Raw genomic sequence first — 16,231 nt, 5'->3', positions numbered from 1 at the left:
ATGTAATCGTTTGGGTGTATTTTTGTAATGCTTGCCATTTTTTCTGAAATGAAAAATACACCCATAGATATCAGTAAGATACACCCATAGATATGAGTCAGATACACCCATAGATATCAGTCAGATATCACTCAAATACACCCAAATGATTACAGAAATACACCCAAAGGATTACAGAAAATACACCCAAACGGTTACAAGAATTCACCCAAACGATTATAGAATACACCCAAAGGGTTACAGAAAATACATCCAAAGGATTTAAGAAAATACACCCAAAATTCGTTGAAGTACATCTTATGCATAATTCAGAACTCTTTCTCTTTCTCCTCCTCATCTTCTGCTGCTTCTTCTTCTTCAAAAACGATTTTACCATGAAAAATTGAAAAAAAAAAGAGAAAACAGAGAGAAAAGACGTAAATGAAGAAGAAGAAGAAGAAAACGAGGAAGAAGAACGTGCAGAAACGAAAGAAAAGGAGAAAAAAAAGAGTAAGAGGAAGAAGAACGTGCAACAAGAAGAAGAAGAATTTCAGAAACCATGAAAATCGAAAAAAACGAAAAAGAAAAAGAAGAAGAAGAAGAAGAGGAAGAGGAAGAGGAAGAGGAAGAGGAAGAAGAAGAAGACGAAGACGAAGAAGAAGAAGAAGAGAAGAAGAAGAAGAAGAAGAAGACGAAGACGAAGACGAAGAGGAAGAGGAAGAGGAAGAGGAAGAAGAAGAAAACGAAGAGGAACCGTTTGAGTGGGGCACGTGTAGTTACGCTCCATTCAAAATGAGTTAGTGCGCGTGTTAATAAAGTTTGGGCTGATAACTTGTAAAACTTGTACGGTCTTTTTACTTGTATGTGTAGCAGGCCCCAAAGAAGAATTTGTTATGTTGAGAATTGTAGGTATGATAATGAATGGAAATTGGAATTTTGAATGAAATGAGGTTTACGAGTTTTATGGAACTTTGGTTTTGGACTGAATTTTGGCGGGTTATAACTTGGCTTCCGGAATCCCAAATTGATTACAACTTGTTTTAAATGAAAATTGGGTTCGTGAAATTTATGCCGTGTCAAGAACACACAGCTTTCATGTCTTAATTGATTGTGATCCAAAATTTGTTGATTCCGAATGGCTTCCACTTCCAAGCTTGTTCTTGGTTCATCATCATTTCCTCATCCTACTCCATCATCTCTTTCCATCACAACTGGTACCACTTTTTCTTCGTTATCAACTATCAATTTTATATAAAAATAATTACACTTGAGTTTTATTACGTACATATATAATATAAAATTGGGTTGGTTGTTTAGGTTCAATTGCAACAAAAGCTTTATGGCACAAGAACAGAAAACTCCAATCCTTGGAGCATAACTGGAACCATTCTTACAAATTCATTCATGGAGGATCCAAGCCACGAAATTCTTTTGTAAAAGCAACTTCTGAACCGTCTCATACACAAACCATTTGGAACTCTACCAAAGATATCATGCACACTCTCCAAAAGTTTAGTGGATCTTATTATTTAATTACTGTGGTTAGTTCACAATCAACCTTAAATGCTACTACACACTTGTTAATATTAGTGGTTAGGTTGGAATCGTTCAAAAGATTTTTTAAATCAATATATTTATTTAACAAAAATTTTATTCGTACGTCACCAATGTATTTGTGTATGAATATATGTATGATTTAATTTATTTTTAACGTGTATTTATATTTCAACATATATTTTACATTGATGACTGATTTTAATGACTAATTTTAGTGTATACATAACATAGTTCACAATTTAATGAGTGGGTTGAATGACTCATGCACTTATGAGTCTAATAATCTTTTTAAAAATATACATATATATTTAAGGAAATTATCTATCAAGTTTCATATAATTAAATAAATTTCATGATCTAATTAGTATGATAAAATAAATTATGGTAATTTTTTTTTATACATTTAAAAGTTTTCATAAATTGATGAAAATATTTATAAATATAAAAAACATTAATAAATATAAAGAGTTGGGTGAGTTTTGTGTTTAAAACCAATCAATTCAGATAATTATGGATCGATGATTTTTGAAAGTCAACCAACCCTGTAAATTTCTAATTATTAGATTGGGCAAAATCCATGAATCTGTGAGTTATAATTAGCCGAAATTAATAGACACTGTACTCCTAACTTCCTCTAAAAAAAAGACAGAAACAAAAAATAATTTTAATTTGTTTATGTCCGGTCAGATAATGAGCATATCTTCGACATCGGTCCTTGCAGTGGAAAATTTATCAGATATATCTCCAAAATTTTTTATTGGCTTATTCAAGGTGAGCTTCATCTTTCTATATGCCCAATTGTTTACAAATTAGATTTATATTTAGGATCTTGTGTACAATAGTCAGCAAAATATCTTATCACTTCACCCTTCCTATAGCATAAATAATGTCATCTTGCATCCAGAAATAATTTATTGGCTTTTTTATTAATTCGCACTCTTTTGCAAACTTATTATCAAATTGTAATTTTTTCAAATTACTTTTTTATATGCCATTGTCGATTTTTTTCTCATATCATGACATTTCTTTTCATCCCCCGCAGGAGGTGCTATAAAATAGGAGAAAGTTTAGGGGTCAGTAATTTTTGTGTTTTGTACTCAGCACTTAATCATAAAAAGAAAGTGAGTGATCTCCCACTTAGATGTAATCTCAAACCATAAAAAATACTATTGATGACCAATTAATGGTTACAAAACACAAAAGTTACTGACCCCTAACACTCATCATAAAATAATAACGTTTTAAAAATCCAACCAATTGTTAAACTAATAGAATTTGAGATAAAAAAATTTAAAAATTCAACCAAAATCCAATTGAGATTGAGTTAGATATAAAAAAATTATATTTATTTATAAAATATATTTTTTAGAAAAAAAATATTTTTGTGTTTTATTATTTTAAATCGATTAATTATTAAAAAATTAGACCAATTTAAATAACAAACCAATTCTATACAAGCTAAGAATGGGCTTGAATGGGTTGAAGGGAGGATCAGGACCTGCCAGCCTTAGTCACGACGAGATTAGACTTCTCGAGCGGTGAGAGATGGTACCTGCAAAAAAATTCTGACGCTCAAATCAAAATGGATCTGAGAGGTATAAATAAGGTTTTGGAATGCGTAACATACCTGAGGGAGCCCCTAGCTCACCATATATAATTCATCTTGTTATATTATCTTATCTTGTTGGCTAAGATAAGACAAGAATTTAAATTTGAATAGTAGTTAGAGATTTGCAATCTCTTAGCCGGCTTGGGCTGCAATTTAGGGTCTGGACCCAAGGATTCAGGTCGTGGCGAGGCTGTTTGGGGACCCGGAGGTCAGGTCTGGAACATTTGCCCCCAAAGTAGGAGAGTATATCCTTGCTTAGTCTCGTCGTTGGGTGAGCTTATTTCTTCGCGGCATCGGGGTCCGTGATCCTCGTGTTGGCAGATGAGACGTTAATTCTTGTCTTCATGTGGGGTCAGGGTTTCGTGATGTCTGGCATGCTTGGTCACGTCGTCGTCCGTCCATTGCTTTTTTGGTGATGGGACTTCAACCGTTGTGATTCTCAAGGCGTTATTATGCCGTTTAATGGGAGAGAGAGGTTTGGCGCTTTTTCTTTTTTGCCTTTCGCTATTTGAAATGTTTGGGGTTTTGCTTTTCGTTTTTCTTTGTTTTTCCTACTGTAACCGCGCACTTCCCTTCTCCCTCATTTCCTCTTTTCACACTGTTTTCTCTCTCTCTTTTTTGTTGTTGCTGCCATTCGGACCGTTCGTTTCTTCCTCCTTTCTTCACTTCTGTTTTCCAGCACAGGACAATGTCTTTCTTCCTTTATGCATTTACTGTATCTTGGTGTCTCCTGTTTCTGTGTTTCTGCATGGTTCTGCATTTAATGGTAGGAAAAATGTTGATGAGGGATATCATGTTTAGTGTAGTTTTAAGTGTTTTGGTTGTGGCTTTGGTATAGGTAGGAATCTTTTGTAAGTTTGCATTTCTAGGTAGTGGACTGAGAGTGAAAAATCCTATTTGGATATAGGTATGGTGCGACGGAGGAGTGTAACGACCCGATTTTCGGCAGGTCCTGATCACTGCCAGTCGTTAGGTGTTACTTCCCAGTAGCCCTATAATACTCTAGACTCGATAATACTTACTACATATGAGCCTTTCGTACTAACGGAATCGCGTATGTTAGCTTATTTTTATCATGTCTTTCTTAACAAACCTATTAGCAATTTTCCGAGATATACAATATAAAATAAACACCAAACTAACAACAAAATTAAATTAGTAATGAGATTACAGAAAACTCTCATACATGTATACATCTCAGGTTAGTTCATACAAATTTAAAACACACACACACACACACACACACACACACACACACACACACACACACATACATACAACTGACAACTTCCCAGATACATGGTTCATATAGAAAACTCCTAAGCTCGTACCCAGACTAAAAGAAAAGAAAATGTCCAGTTCTATCTCTAAAAAACACTACAGAAGTGAAGGAAAGCAAAATCTATGGAACAAATACCATCTATCGTACATTCTTTCTACCGTCGAGGCACAAGTCTGCAACCATTAGCTCAGGACTAGTTTCGAGCATCTCCTGTAGGGTCCGACAATACGTGCTCCTCTGGTACCTCTTTAAATATAACTCCAGTAGTGATGATCAAGTCTGGATCTTCCATTTATAGGGGAAAGGGAAAAGAAAGGGGTGAGAACCTATATGGTTCCCAGTAAGATGACATCGTGAAAGCGCATCTCTCTCGTGAAACCTAGAGTTTTGACTCTATCGTAAATAACTCGCTTACTAAATCTCTCGACTACTTCCGTATCGTGGCCTCTGACATAACTCTTTCCTGGCATAACTCTTTTTTGCCTGAGCCTTAATTGCGTTTTTAGGCTCAAATTTGATCTCGTCTTGTGACAGCTCAACCAACCAAGCGAGTATTTACCCTGCCAAGTCTGTCTTCTGCAGTACTTGTCAGATATCCTTGTCAGCTCAAACCGCGATAGGGAGGCTCTGGAAGTACTGCCGAAGGCGTCGAGATGCTGTGAGTAACACGTAGGCGAGCTTTTCGAGTTTAGAGTATCGCTTCTCTTCGTTTTGGAGAACCTTACTTATGAAGTACACTAGACTCTGTGTTTTATGCTTGTCCTCCCAGATTAGCACCGCTGCTAGTGCTTCTTCTGTGATGGATAAGTTGAGGTATAGTGTCTCTCCTGTTCTGTGTTTTGAGAGTATGGGAGGCTCTGCTAGCACTCGAGTTCCCATTTGAAGCTTATACTCTTTTTCATGAGTCTGAAGAAGGGGATGGTCTTTTAGGTCAGGCTCTGAGAAAACGTGAGAGGGCAGCAAGCGTCTAGTTAGCCTTTGGACATCTCGAGGATAGCCTTACACTTTTTTGGGTTCGCCTCTACTCCTTGTTGTGTGATCATGAAACCCAAGAACTTCCCGGCCTCCATCCCGAAAGTGCACTTCATCGAATTAAAGTGTATTCGGTGCTTCCTCAGAGTATGTAGTATGAGTTTTAGGTAGTCAATGAGCTCCTCGCCTATTTGAGTCTTGGTTAGCACGTCGTCAATATAGACCTCCAATTCGGTCCCTAAGAGGTCTTTGAAGATCTTTGTGATGAGTCTTTGGTAGGTAGCCTTGGTATTTTTTAGCCTGAAGGGCATGACTATGTAGCAGTACATGCTTTCCGGGATTACGAACGCAGTCTTTACCTCAGTTGGTCGGTGCATGGGTATCTAGTTGTACCCGGAATAAGGCATCCATGAAGCTGAGGTACTAGTGTCCCAATGCGGCGTCTACCAGTTTGTCGAAGTTTGGTAAGGAAAATGCGTCCTTTAGATAGACTTTGTTCAAGTCTGTGTAATCAACGTACATTTTTCATTTACCGTTTGCCTTTTTGACCAACACGATGTTAGCCATCAAGGTCATGTAGGGGAGTCCCGGATGAAGCCTGCTTCCAGCAAGCCTTTTGACTTGCTTTCTGACTTCGGTTGCTCGGTCAGCAAACATTTAGTTTCGCCTCTGGGCTACTGATTTAGCCTTGGTGTGCACAGCTAATTGATGGGACATCAATTCTGGGTCTATTTTGGCATGTCGACCAAGGTGAATGTGAACAAGTCCCTATTTTGCTTTAGGAGTTTCCCATGAGTTTTCCTTTTAGGCTGAAGGGAAGATTTTTGTTGATGAATGTGAATTCATATTTGGTTTTCCCTATCTGTAGCTTTTCCATGTCTCCTTATGATTTTGGTCTCAACTGGTCATTTGGTCGTGCGTCAAGGTCGGTTAAGAAGATTCCCGCCACATCCCATGATCGCTTTCGGAGGGCTAGGCTGGTATTGTCACAATCTACCGTGACTTCTTAGTCACCATGTATTGTTCCTATGATGTTGTTGTCGGCTTGGAACTTCATGATTAGGAACTTGGTGAAGATGACGGTGGATAGGTCGTTAATCATTTTCCTTTCAAGGATGATGTTCTAGGCCTTGGAGTCCTTTAGGACCACGAACTCGGAGAGTACGATCTTCCTCTAGCCTCCGGTTTCAATGGTGACTGGCAGCACTATAGAGCCGTCTGGTTTGAGGAAGTTATCTCTGAGTCTGGTTAATCCGTCGTGGTGACTTTGTAGATTCTTGTTTCGGAGTCCTAACTTGTCGAAGGCTCCTCTAAAAAGAATGTTGGAGTTGGCTCCAATATCTACCAGTATTCGTTTTACTAATTCGGTTTCGACCCTTAACGAGATGACAAAGGGGGCATCTTCCCGCCGAAGTGCCGTTCTGGCAATCGTCGAGGGAGAATGTGATCGCTGCCAGGAGGGAAGAAGTTCGTGTATCGTCTTTCACGTCCAGCACCCGAAAATCCTTTTTCAGAGCCGATTTGGATTTTTCCAACGCATCTTTCCTTGTGATCACATTCACTATTATGGTGGGGTCGATTCTCGGACTTTCCTAGTGCGCATGTGTCACCATCCTGGGATTATGTCCTTACCACTCTGGCGATCTTTCTCTTTTAGTTTTCCTGGATTCTCAGATAATTTTGGTGAACTCAGGGAGTTTTCCATCTCGGATGGCTTGTTCGAGAGCGTCTTTTAGATCAAAGCAATCTTGAGTCTTGTTTCCGTATCCTCCGTGATAATCACAGTACAAGTTTTTGTTACTGCCTGTCCGTTCCTTCAATTGTCGCGCCTTCGGGAGAATGCCTCGTTCAGCTATCTGGTGATAGATCTCCGTGATGGGGGCTGGTAGGGGGTGTAGTTTGTGAACTTTCCCACTCTGGGTGGCCGGTTGGTAGTGGTGGATTTGTAGTGCTCCTTCGAAGTATCTCTGGACGATAGGTTACTTTGAGGTGTCATATTTCCGTGTTGCCGTTTATTGCCTGTCGCGGCTTGGCTGACCTCTTCGTCGTTTATTTATTCCTTAGCAAGGTTTTGGATTTCGTGCATAGTCCAGACTAGTTTGGTGGTGAGGTATTTTCGGAATTCTTTATTCATGAGGCCATTGGTTAGGCCAAGCCTGGCCACGGAGTCTGTGAGCCCGTCGACTGTCAGGCACCCGTCGTTGAACTTGTCGAGGTATTTTCTTGTGAGTTCGTCTTGCCTTTGTGTGATTCCAAGCAGACTGATTGGGTGCTTTGCTTTGGTTTAGGGTAGTGAACTGCGCCATGAATTTTTTGGAGATGTCATCAAAACTGGCTATCGAGCCGTTGGGGAGAGCATTGAACCACTTAATTGCGGGGCTAGCTACGATTACTGCGAAGGTCCTACATTGAACCACATCGGGTCTCTTTTTAAGTTCATCCTGGCTTCAAAGGCCGTGAGATGTTCCTGTAGGTCCTTCGTCCCATTGTACTTTATGTCGGTCGGCTTGTCAAAGTCTTTCGGTAGCTTGGCCTTTATAATTCTCTCAGTGAACGAGATGACTTTCATTATCACGTTCGCACTTGTTGTCCGTTTGGAGTCCCGTTGGTGCCTTCTGTCTTCGTTATCGCGTAGGCACTCCAGTTCCTGGGAAGCGGTACGATTCTGGCATTTTCCGTGGCACCGGTCGAGCGATCTTTCATTCCTAGTTTTTTGCCGTGATCGACTCCTAAAAGTTACTTGACTTGCGTGTTCCGGCTAGTATCGTTCTTTGAAAGCGACCCAGTCCTCTAGGGTTTGCACACTCTAGTAGAAATCTTGAATTATTTGGATTACTTTCTCTCTTAGAGCTCTAGAACAAGGAACAACTACTATTTTATCACTTAAAATAATTCATTAAAATAATTAAAATGTTTCAGACTTTCAAATGCCAAATGGTGAGAAGGGTATTTTTCAAAAAAAAATAATATTTATACTATTTATTGTATATATCTTTTTTGTATATGTTATTTTTATGGTATAAAAGCTTTTTTTTTTCATTTCTTAACTATCATTTTTAATATTAAAAACAAACATAAGCAAAACAGATATTGTCCTTAGAACTGTGTTCTTCCATTTTTAGTGGTCAAGAGATTACTTATACGATAAAAGTACCTTGATAGGATGATGAAAAAAAGCCCAAAGTAATGGTATGTATGTATTACTTTGTAATATTTCCTGATTTTCTTTCTTTCTTTTCGATGATCCTAGAAGATGAAAGGTATGTTTTCTCTTAGAAGATATGATTATTAATTATAACTTTAGAAGTGTTTTATAAACCTTTTTTGTTTTGTTTCTCAGTTTATCATACCTATCATGTTCATGCATTGGTATACAGTTGGCATAAATCAACTAGTTGATATTGAAATAGACAAGGTATGAACTTCTTGGCATTGTGAAATTTTAGATTTTGTAATTTCACAAAGGTTGTTTTAATAGAAATCTTTTGTACATCAATGAATTATTCATCAATTCCGCTACATTATCAATAACATTTTTGTCAATTTCTGCCAACTTTTATTTATGAATGTGTTTAATGGAAGTATCTTTGTCGATGTGTCAAATAAAAATGTCAACTTTTGTTTACGACTGCGTTTAATAAAAATATCTTTGTGAATGTGTCAAATAAAAATATCTTTTTTATGACTATATCTAATAAAAGTGTCTTTATATATATATTTATCTTCTTATATGTATATTTAAAATATAATAATTAATTATTGTTGACAATAAATTGACAGATAATATATTGGTATCCTATATTTTTTCATTATTCATCACGAATGTGTGCTATTAAAAATGTATGTGTGTTGTGAGCGCCTGTTTTATTATAAGAGTTTTCGAGTCGTTCATGAGTTTTATTATTCATAGTTTTAAGTTTTATTATATATTGCAATAATACCATTTTTTTGTGTGACTATATTGTAATACCATTTATGTATTCATAGATAATTCTTTTAGTAAAAAATAAATTAAAAGTTAATAATTAAATTAATTTATGAAAGATTAGTCTTTTAAAAATGACCAATTAATTATATTTGTCTGTAATTTTTATCACTCTATCAAAAATTTTCATTAACCATTAACAATTCAAAATATTAACTAACAGCATACATATTGAAATGTCTAATTAAATACTGACTGGATATGTTTATAAAAATTTCTATCAATTTAGTTCCTTTTTTTTATTACTATATATAATATAATCCCAATATAACATAAAATCTAAATTGATGAATTTTCATAAATATATTTAATTCACATCTAATTAAATATGTTAAGTATCATATTTATTGTAAATTAACATTTCACATTATTAATCATTACGGAAACTTGTAAACACACATAAGTGAATATATATGTCTCACACTAATTTTACATACACATTTTAGTTTATTACTTTGTTTATGGTATATGTCTTACTTTTCTATACTAATTGTTTTATTATTATTATTTGTAGATTAACAAGCCATATCGTCCTTTGGTATCTGGAAAAATTTCTTACAAAACTGGAGTCATTATCTCTATATCATGTTTATTTATGGTACGCTATAATTGATTTATTACTTTTACCCCAGCATCTCAATGCCTCTCATGTCTTCTAAATTAAATTTCAATTTCATTACCATGTGTTAATAACTTAATATAATTTTCGTTTCTTTTTTTAATTCCTTGACAATTTATTTGTTAGTTACAGCTCTATTAAAGTAGTATTATTCACTCTCTTTCAAATTTATTTTATAAAAGCGTTCAACTTTATGTTATTTATTAACTCCTCAATTTTTTATTTTAATTACTAACTTGTACACTTCATGGCTAAATAAATTTAGGGTTTGATTAGGTGAATGTTTACGAAAAAATCTTTTTTTTAATTGATTTTTTTAAAAAATCTTTTAGAAAAATAAAAATATTTTTATATTTAAATATTAAAAATGTAAATTGTAACTTTTTAGAAAGGATATTTTTATTTATTTAATATTTTTATTTTTACTATTAAAATTATGCTAAACACGTTAAAAAATAAAAAAAAAATTCTATCAATTTAATAACATTCAAACAAACTTTTAATTGTGTTCAATTTCTCTAAAGTGGGAATAAATAAAAATCAATCATATATCAATCTTTTTTCAATTTATTACAAATCCTACATTTTTAAATTATATGGCTTTTAGAAAATTTAAATGAGAAAATTTATTAATATTCATGCATTAAAATATTTTTTTAAAACTAATTTTCGGAATGAATTAGGATGGTTAAGAATTTCACCTTTATTTGTTATAACCGCAATAAAATAGATTATGTAAAAAAAATTATTTTATCTCATACCAAATTGTACTGGTCAAAGAAGAGAATAAAAATTGATACAGTCATGTATTTAAATTTAATCTCTATGTGTAATGAAATTTACATCTAATTTTATCACAACGTTAATAGAATTGAATTATAATCATTAACTGATGACAATCTTCAATTCAAAGACAAACAAAATTAAAGAAATAAAATTAGTTCTAACTCCAAAATAAATGAAGCTTAAAACCCAAGCTTTTATAATGGCAACGGGTAATACTAGGGAGACAAAAAAAAGTCAGAATTTGTCTTATTTAATATTTATTAATTATTGCAATAATTAATAAATATTAAATAAAACAAGTTATAGTTGTTTTTGACTGATTTTCTTTAGTTATCAAACATTTTTGCAAATCCTCAATCACACACGTCAAGATATAACACAATTACACAAACATGAATTCTAATACTAAGAATAAATTCTAAACCAGAATTCTTTATGCAAAAACACAAAATACAAATGAAATTTACTTCATAACTTTTTTTCCTAGTCTTTTGCAGAGAGAAAAAATTCACCTTTAAAGGCTTCATTTTCTTTCTTGTGTTGATTATATATTTAGAAAGAAGCTTGCTAAAATTTTCAATCATCATCAATAATTTCATAGAGTTCATTAATGGTAAGAACAAAATTGTTTACCTCCTCAACAGGTTGTTTGTCATTTGCCATCAGACAAATTTATTTTTCCTCTTCATCTTTTTTAGATTTATTTTCGAAATCTTTTCATGATACCATTAATATTTTCTTCTTTTCTCTTGTTTTCTTGTACTTTTTCACAAGTGGATACTTTACTTTAAAGTGTTCTAGTTTTTTTTTTACAGTAATGATAGATTACTTGGTTCAATTATTTTATCTTTTCTAAATTAACCAGATTTTTTTGTCTTTATTTCATAAATATTCTCAATCTCTTTACAAAGAGTTGAATCTGATCATCTTCGAACATGTTGTCTTTTGTCTCTTCATTTTTTGTTTCAATTTTGGACTTCAAATGTAACATTCTTAGTACTAAAATGTCACATTTTTGTCTGCGTCACTCTGATAATGAGGAGATTATGACGACTTCCACATATTTAATAATAAAATAGGAACTTTAATTCGAAATCGTATCAAATTTTTCTTTGAAAACCAAAAATACCTTTTTCATTTATACACACCTACATACAAATCAATCACGATACTTCACATGCACATATATAGATACAAAGATTTTTTATACAACTAACTTACAAATATTACATAGGTACATATCAATACAATCACGACTCCTATTCTTTTTATAAAAATATAACAATAATGGCGAGAGAAAATAATAACTAAGATATTATAAATAGATACAGTACAACTGAAAATTCAACAAAATCTTTGTTGACTTTCTCGTCTATTTCCTGAAAAGATACGGTTGTAGGAGGTAAGAACCTAACTACACGATTTCACTAGAAGAGTTTAAAAATTGTTATAGAAGAATATATGTATGTAATCAAAATCCTTTTATTAGCAATGATCATTGCTAGTCTTATAAATTCTTTCTTTAATTCAATTTATTTAAATTCTTAATTCCATCCAATTCTTTACTCATTCATTCACCAAACCTCAATCTCTATTTTCAAGTCACGTGATTATTCGTTCAAAACCAAAAATCATCAAATCACACCACCACAAGTCAAAATACAAATCAATTTTCACCAAACTTATGGAGACATATAATTTATCTAATCACGACCTTCGTCCCAACATATAATCAAATTACGGCCTCCAATCTAACATATAATTAATTCACTTACAAGCTACCACACTCCACCATAATTCGAACCAACAAGTCACAAATACAAGCAATCAAACAAACAATTAAAAAATCACACATAAAGAACAGTTATAACAAATAGTACAATTAACAGTTAATAAAAGATCAATTAGGTAAATTAAAATAATTATGCACATCCAAACAATTATAAATAAATGCAGTATGATTGATGTCTATTCTTTTAATGAACAAATTAAAGAAAGGAATAAAGATTTCCATAGTCATATATCTTAGTTCAATATCTAAAGGTAATAAAATTTATATTCAGTCTCCACTATAACAATATTTAAATTTTACTGTAATCATCAATTAATTACAATTATTAACTCAAAAATAAAATAAAAGAATCAAAACTAATTTCAACACCAAAACAAATAATGAAGCTTAAAACCAAGCTTCAAAAATGCCAAATTGACTTAAATCCCGAGTCATAAATGCCAGGGCAAAACTCAAACCTGAGTACTAACGTCAAGAATGAGCTGTAAACCAATGCACTTTACATGCATCAAGACACAAAGATACAATAAAATTTATTTTATGACTTTTCTTCTTAATCGCTTACTTTTTTTTTTTCTTATGACTTTTGTTGATTTCTCTCTTAATACTATGACTTTTTTTTTTTTTATAGGAATAAGAAAGAAGAAAACTGAATAATCCTAAGACTAGACTCAATGATATTTACAGAATTTCTAGAACTCTTAGAATGAAAATTTCGTCTGCAATATAAACTTGAATATGAAGAGAAATATTGTCTCTAGGCTGTGTTTGTTTTTAAGTATGAGACATTGAAGTAGGAATTAAGATACACAAAATTATATTTGACAAATGAAAAACACAGATAAAAATATTATGTTTAGAGATACTAAATTAGTGTATTTTATGTTCTTCCTAATAAAAAGTATATAGTCTCACTAACAAGAGATCTAATTTATTCTACATTTTTTCTTTCATTATTGTTATCAATTTTTTATAATTATATTTTTTATTATTATATTTTTCTTTCTAAATTTTTTGTATGAAAAAAATAAAAGCAAATTAAACTTTCATAATTTGTTCTAGTTTAACACTAAACAAAATACAAAAATGCTAATTTTTATGACTTATCATTTGTGTTTTATTCCCAGTGTCTTGTCTTGTCATGTTCTTAGAATCAAACGCATCCTAACTGATGGGGTGGCAAAGCAGGTAGCCCGTCGCCTCCCCTCGCCACAAATAATGGGGCGGGCTGACCCATCTCGCTATATAAAGTGGGTTCAAAATGCTAGCCTGCCCCACTTTTGGCGGGTTGGCAAGTTAACTAGCTTAACTTTTTTTTTAAAAATAATTAATTAAAATTAATGAAAAATAATAATTTAAAAATTAAATACAAATAAAAAATAGTCAAATTACAATATAATTTTTTTATTATTTTTTATTATATAACATTAATTACTCTTTTATTTAATAAAAAATAAAATAAGATTTGGTCCAACGGGCAGCCAGTCTTGTCCCACTAAAATTCGAGAGTCTAAAAATTTTCTTTTTATTTAACGTTTAAAATTCTAGCCTGACACATTCTTTTGATGGATTTGAGGGATTAACTCGACAAATTTGACCCGTTTTACTATCTTATTAATAAATGATATAACTTTTCTAGTTGTTTTTCCGTTTTCTTCTTTGTAATTCAAAGTCTTTTTCATTTTTACTTAGGTCAACTGTAGGATCATCACATTAATTGTCCTTGTCTCTTTTATTTTTGTCAAGTGTGAGGCTAGAATTTGGTCAATTTCCTTTCTCATAATTGATACCATGAATTTCTCCAAATCTTTTCTTTCCCTTCAGTCAAAATACAATCCGGATCACTCTAATATCACCTCCATTCATTGTGATCTCTTGGACATTCGCCTTGTGTGTGAGTTTGATACCTATCACTCTTAACATACATATTACTATATTAGACACAGAAAAAATATGTTAACTATATTCAAATAACCCAGTAATAACATAATTAATCTTAACTCAACACATTTAAATTTAAAGGTTTTTAATGACTTAAAAAAAGAGAGTTGAATTTAAACTATTTTTTTAGTTTTTAAACTTAGACATCAAAATAAATTTAAAAGCAAATTACACTTAAGTCTGGTTTAACAATTATGTAAAAAAACAAAATAACGTTGTCTCATAACGAATAAAATAAAAAGAGTAGAGTAGAGAAGCTTGCACCACCAAATTTATTCACTTTGTGTAATTATGATTGAATTTTAACTATCTTTTTCAAAGATTACAAATACCAATTTTTTATAATTCTTCCTAATCTTATCAAGGAATTCACAAACTTCTAACCAAGCTTGTTTTGGTTATGCTCTTTAATCTAGACTCTTAACACTAAGTGCTCATCTAACTTAGTAAAAAAAATCCTTCAAAATAATAACACAAAACAGAAAATAGTCAAATACATTAAAAGAAATTGACATATTTAATAATTTTTTCTCCACATTCTACTCTCTTTACTTTTTTTTATATGGCTTTTTTAAATACCTCACATCATAATATCTTTTACCATAAGAAATCAAAAAAAGATAACACGTAAAGAAAAATGTTCAATATAACATCACGAAGAAGGAGATAGAGATAATTTAAAAACTATGAAAAATTCGGATTTTAATTCTCACTCATTAGTCTTCAATTTTTGGCGGATTACACTCTTTTGTATAAGGATAATGCTTCCAAAAGTTAAAGTTGTTTTTTTTTAATTTAACCTTAACTTTTTATTTTTTATTTTATTAATAGGTATGAAATTTGAAATAGTTGAATTTTACTTAAAATTTTTTAGTTTTTACGAATAGGGTAGGATTTAGAACTTTAGGGTACATATAGGGTTAGGGTTGATAAATTCTCAACTCGCGATAAAATTTTAAAAAAGTTTTCAACCTCTAAGTAGAATTAGAGTAGAGTCCAAACCCTATCCTACCCTACCAATTGCCAACTCTATCCACACAAGACCACCTGAAAATGCTTGGCTCATTTTTGTCAACATCAATACTACTATGGGCCTGTACCAATAAAATATTTATCAAACCAACTTTAGACTATTAGTCCAATTAAATATGTATATTTGTCATCACTAAAGATTAAAATTATTGTTTCCAAACTCAACAAAATCTAATAAAATAAAATTTACAACCTTTTATATATTATTTAACTACACTTTTTAGCTTTTTAGCAAAATGCAGTGTGTATTTCAGTTGTCAAGCTGCAACAGGTAGCATTCACTACGATAGTTTTGGATCGAAATTTCGTTTGTTTTAGTGATTTGGCAAAAATATTTGCACTCTAATTATAAGACATATAAAGCAACCAATTTGATGAGAAATATTAGCGGACCAATCCTTTTAATCAAATTTTAGTCAATATTTTAGACTAATATTTTATTTTTATACTATTAGACTTTAAAATTTAATCTTTAGAGCTTAAAATGTAATTTTTAATATTTTGAATTAATCAAATATTAATAAAAATAATAAAGATATAACATTTTTTTTAACATGAGAAACAAGAGATATTTAAAGATAATTATAGTTAACAAATAGAAAATGTAGCTTATCCTTTATATATGTTTTTCGCCTTTTTTTTTTCTACAGAGTTTTGGACTTGGGTGGATAACAAAA

General features: G+C 32.1%; 1 protein-coding gene across 1 annotated transcript in view; it reads left to right on the top strand.

Annotated features, from left to right (window-relative positions):
- The first annotated feature begins 1,053 nt into the window (after positions 1-1,053).
- Positions 1,054-16,231, top strand: part of LOC107488249 (naringenin 8-dimethylallyltransferase 2, chloroplastic) — a 106,922-nt gene continuing 91,744 nt past the window's right edge. Inside the window, exons 1-4 of the mRNA XM_052254745.1 lie at positions 1,054-1,193; positions 1,297-1,520; positions 2,224-2,307; positions 8,740-8,814. Of these exons, the coding sequence (XP_052110705.1) occupies positions 1,115-1,193; positions 1,297-1,520; positions 2,224-2,307; positions 8,740-8,814 (462 nt within the window). The 5' untranslated portion in view covers positions 1,054-1,114. The remainder of the gene's footprint in view (positions 1,194-1,296; positions 1,521-2,223; positions 2,308-8,739; positions 8,815-16,231) is intronic.

This window comes from Arachis duranensis, chromosome 1 (assembly GCF_000817695.3).
Source record: "Arachis duranensis cultivar V14167 chromosome 1, aradu.V14167.gnm2.J7QH, whole genome shotgun sequence".
In the NCBI taxonomy this organism is placed as follows: domain Eukaryota; kingdom Viridiplantae; phylum Streptophyta; class Magnoliopsida; order Fabales; family Fabaceae; genus Arachis; species Arachis duranensis.
This window is presented reverse-complemented; position numbering and strand designations above follow the sequence as displayed.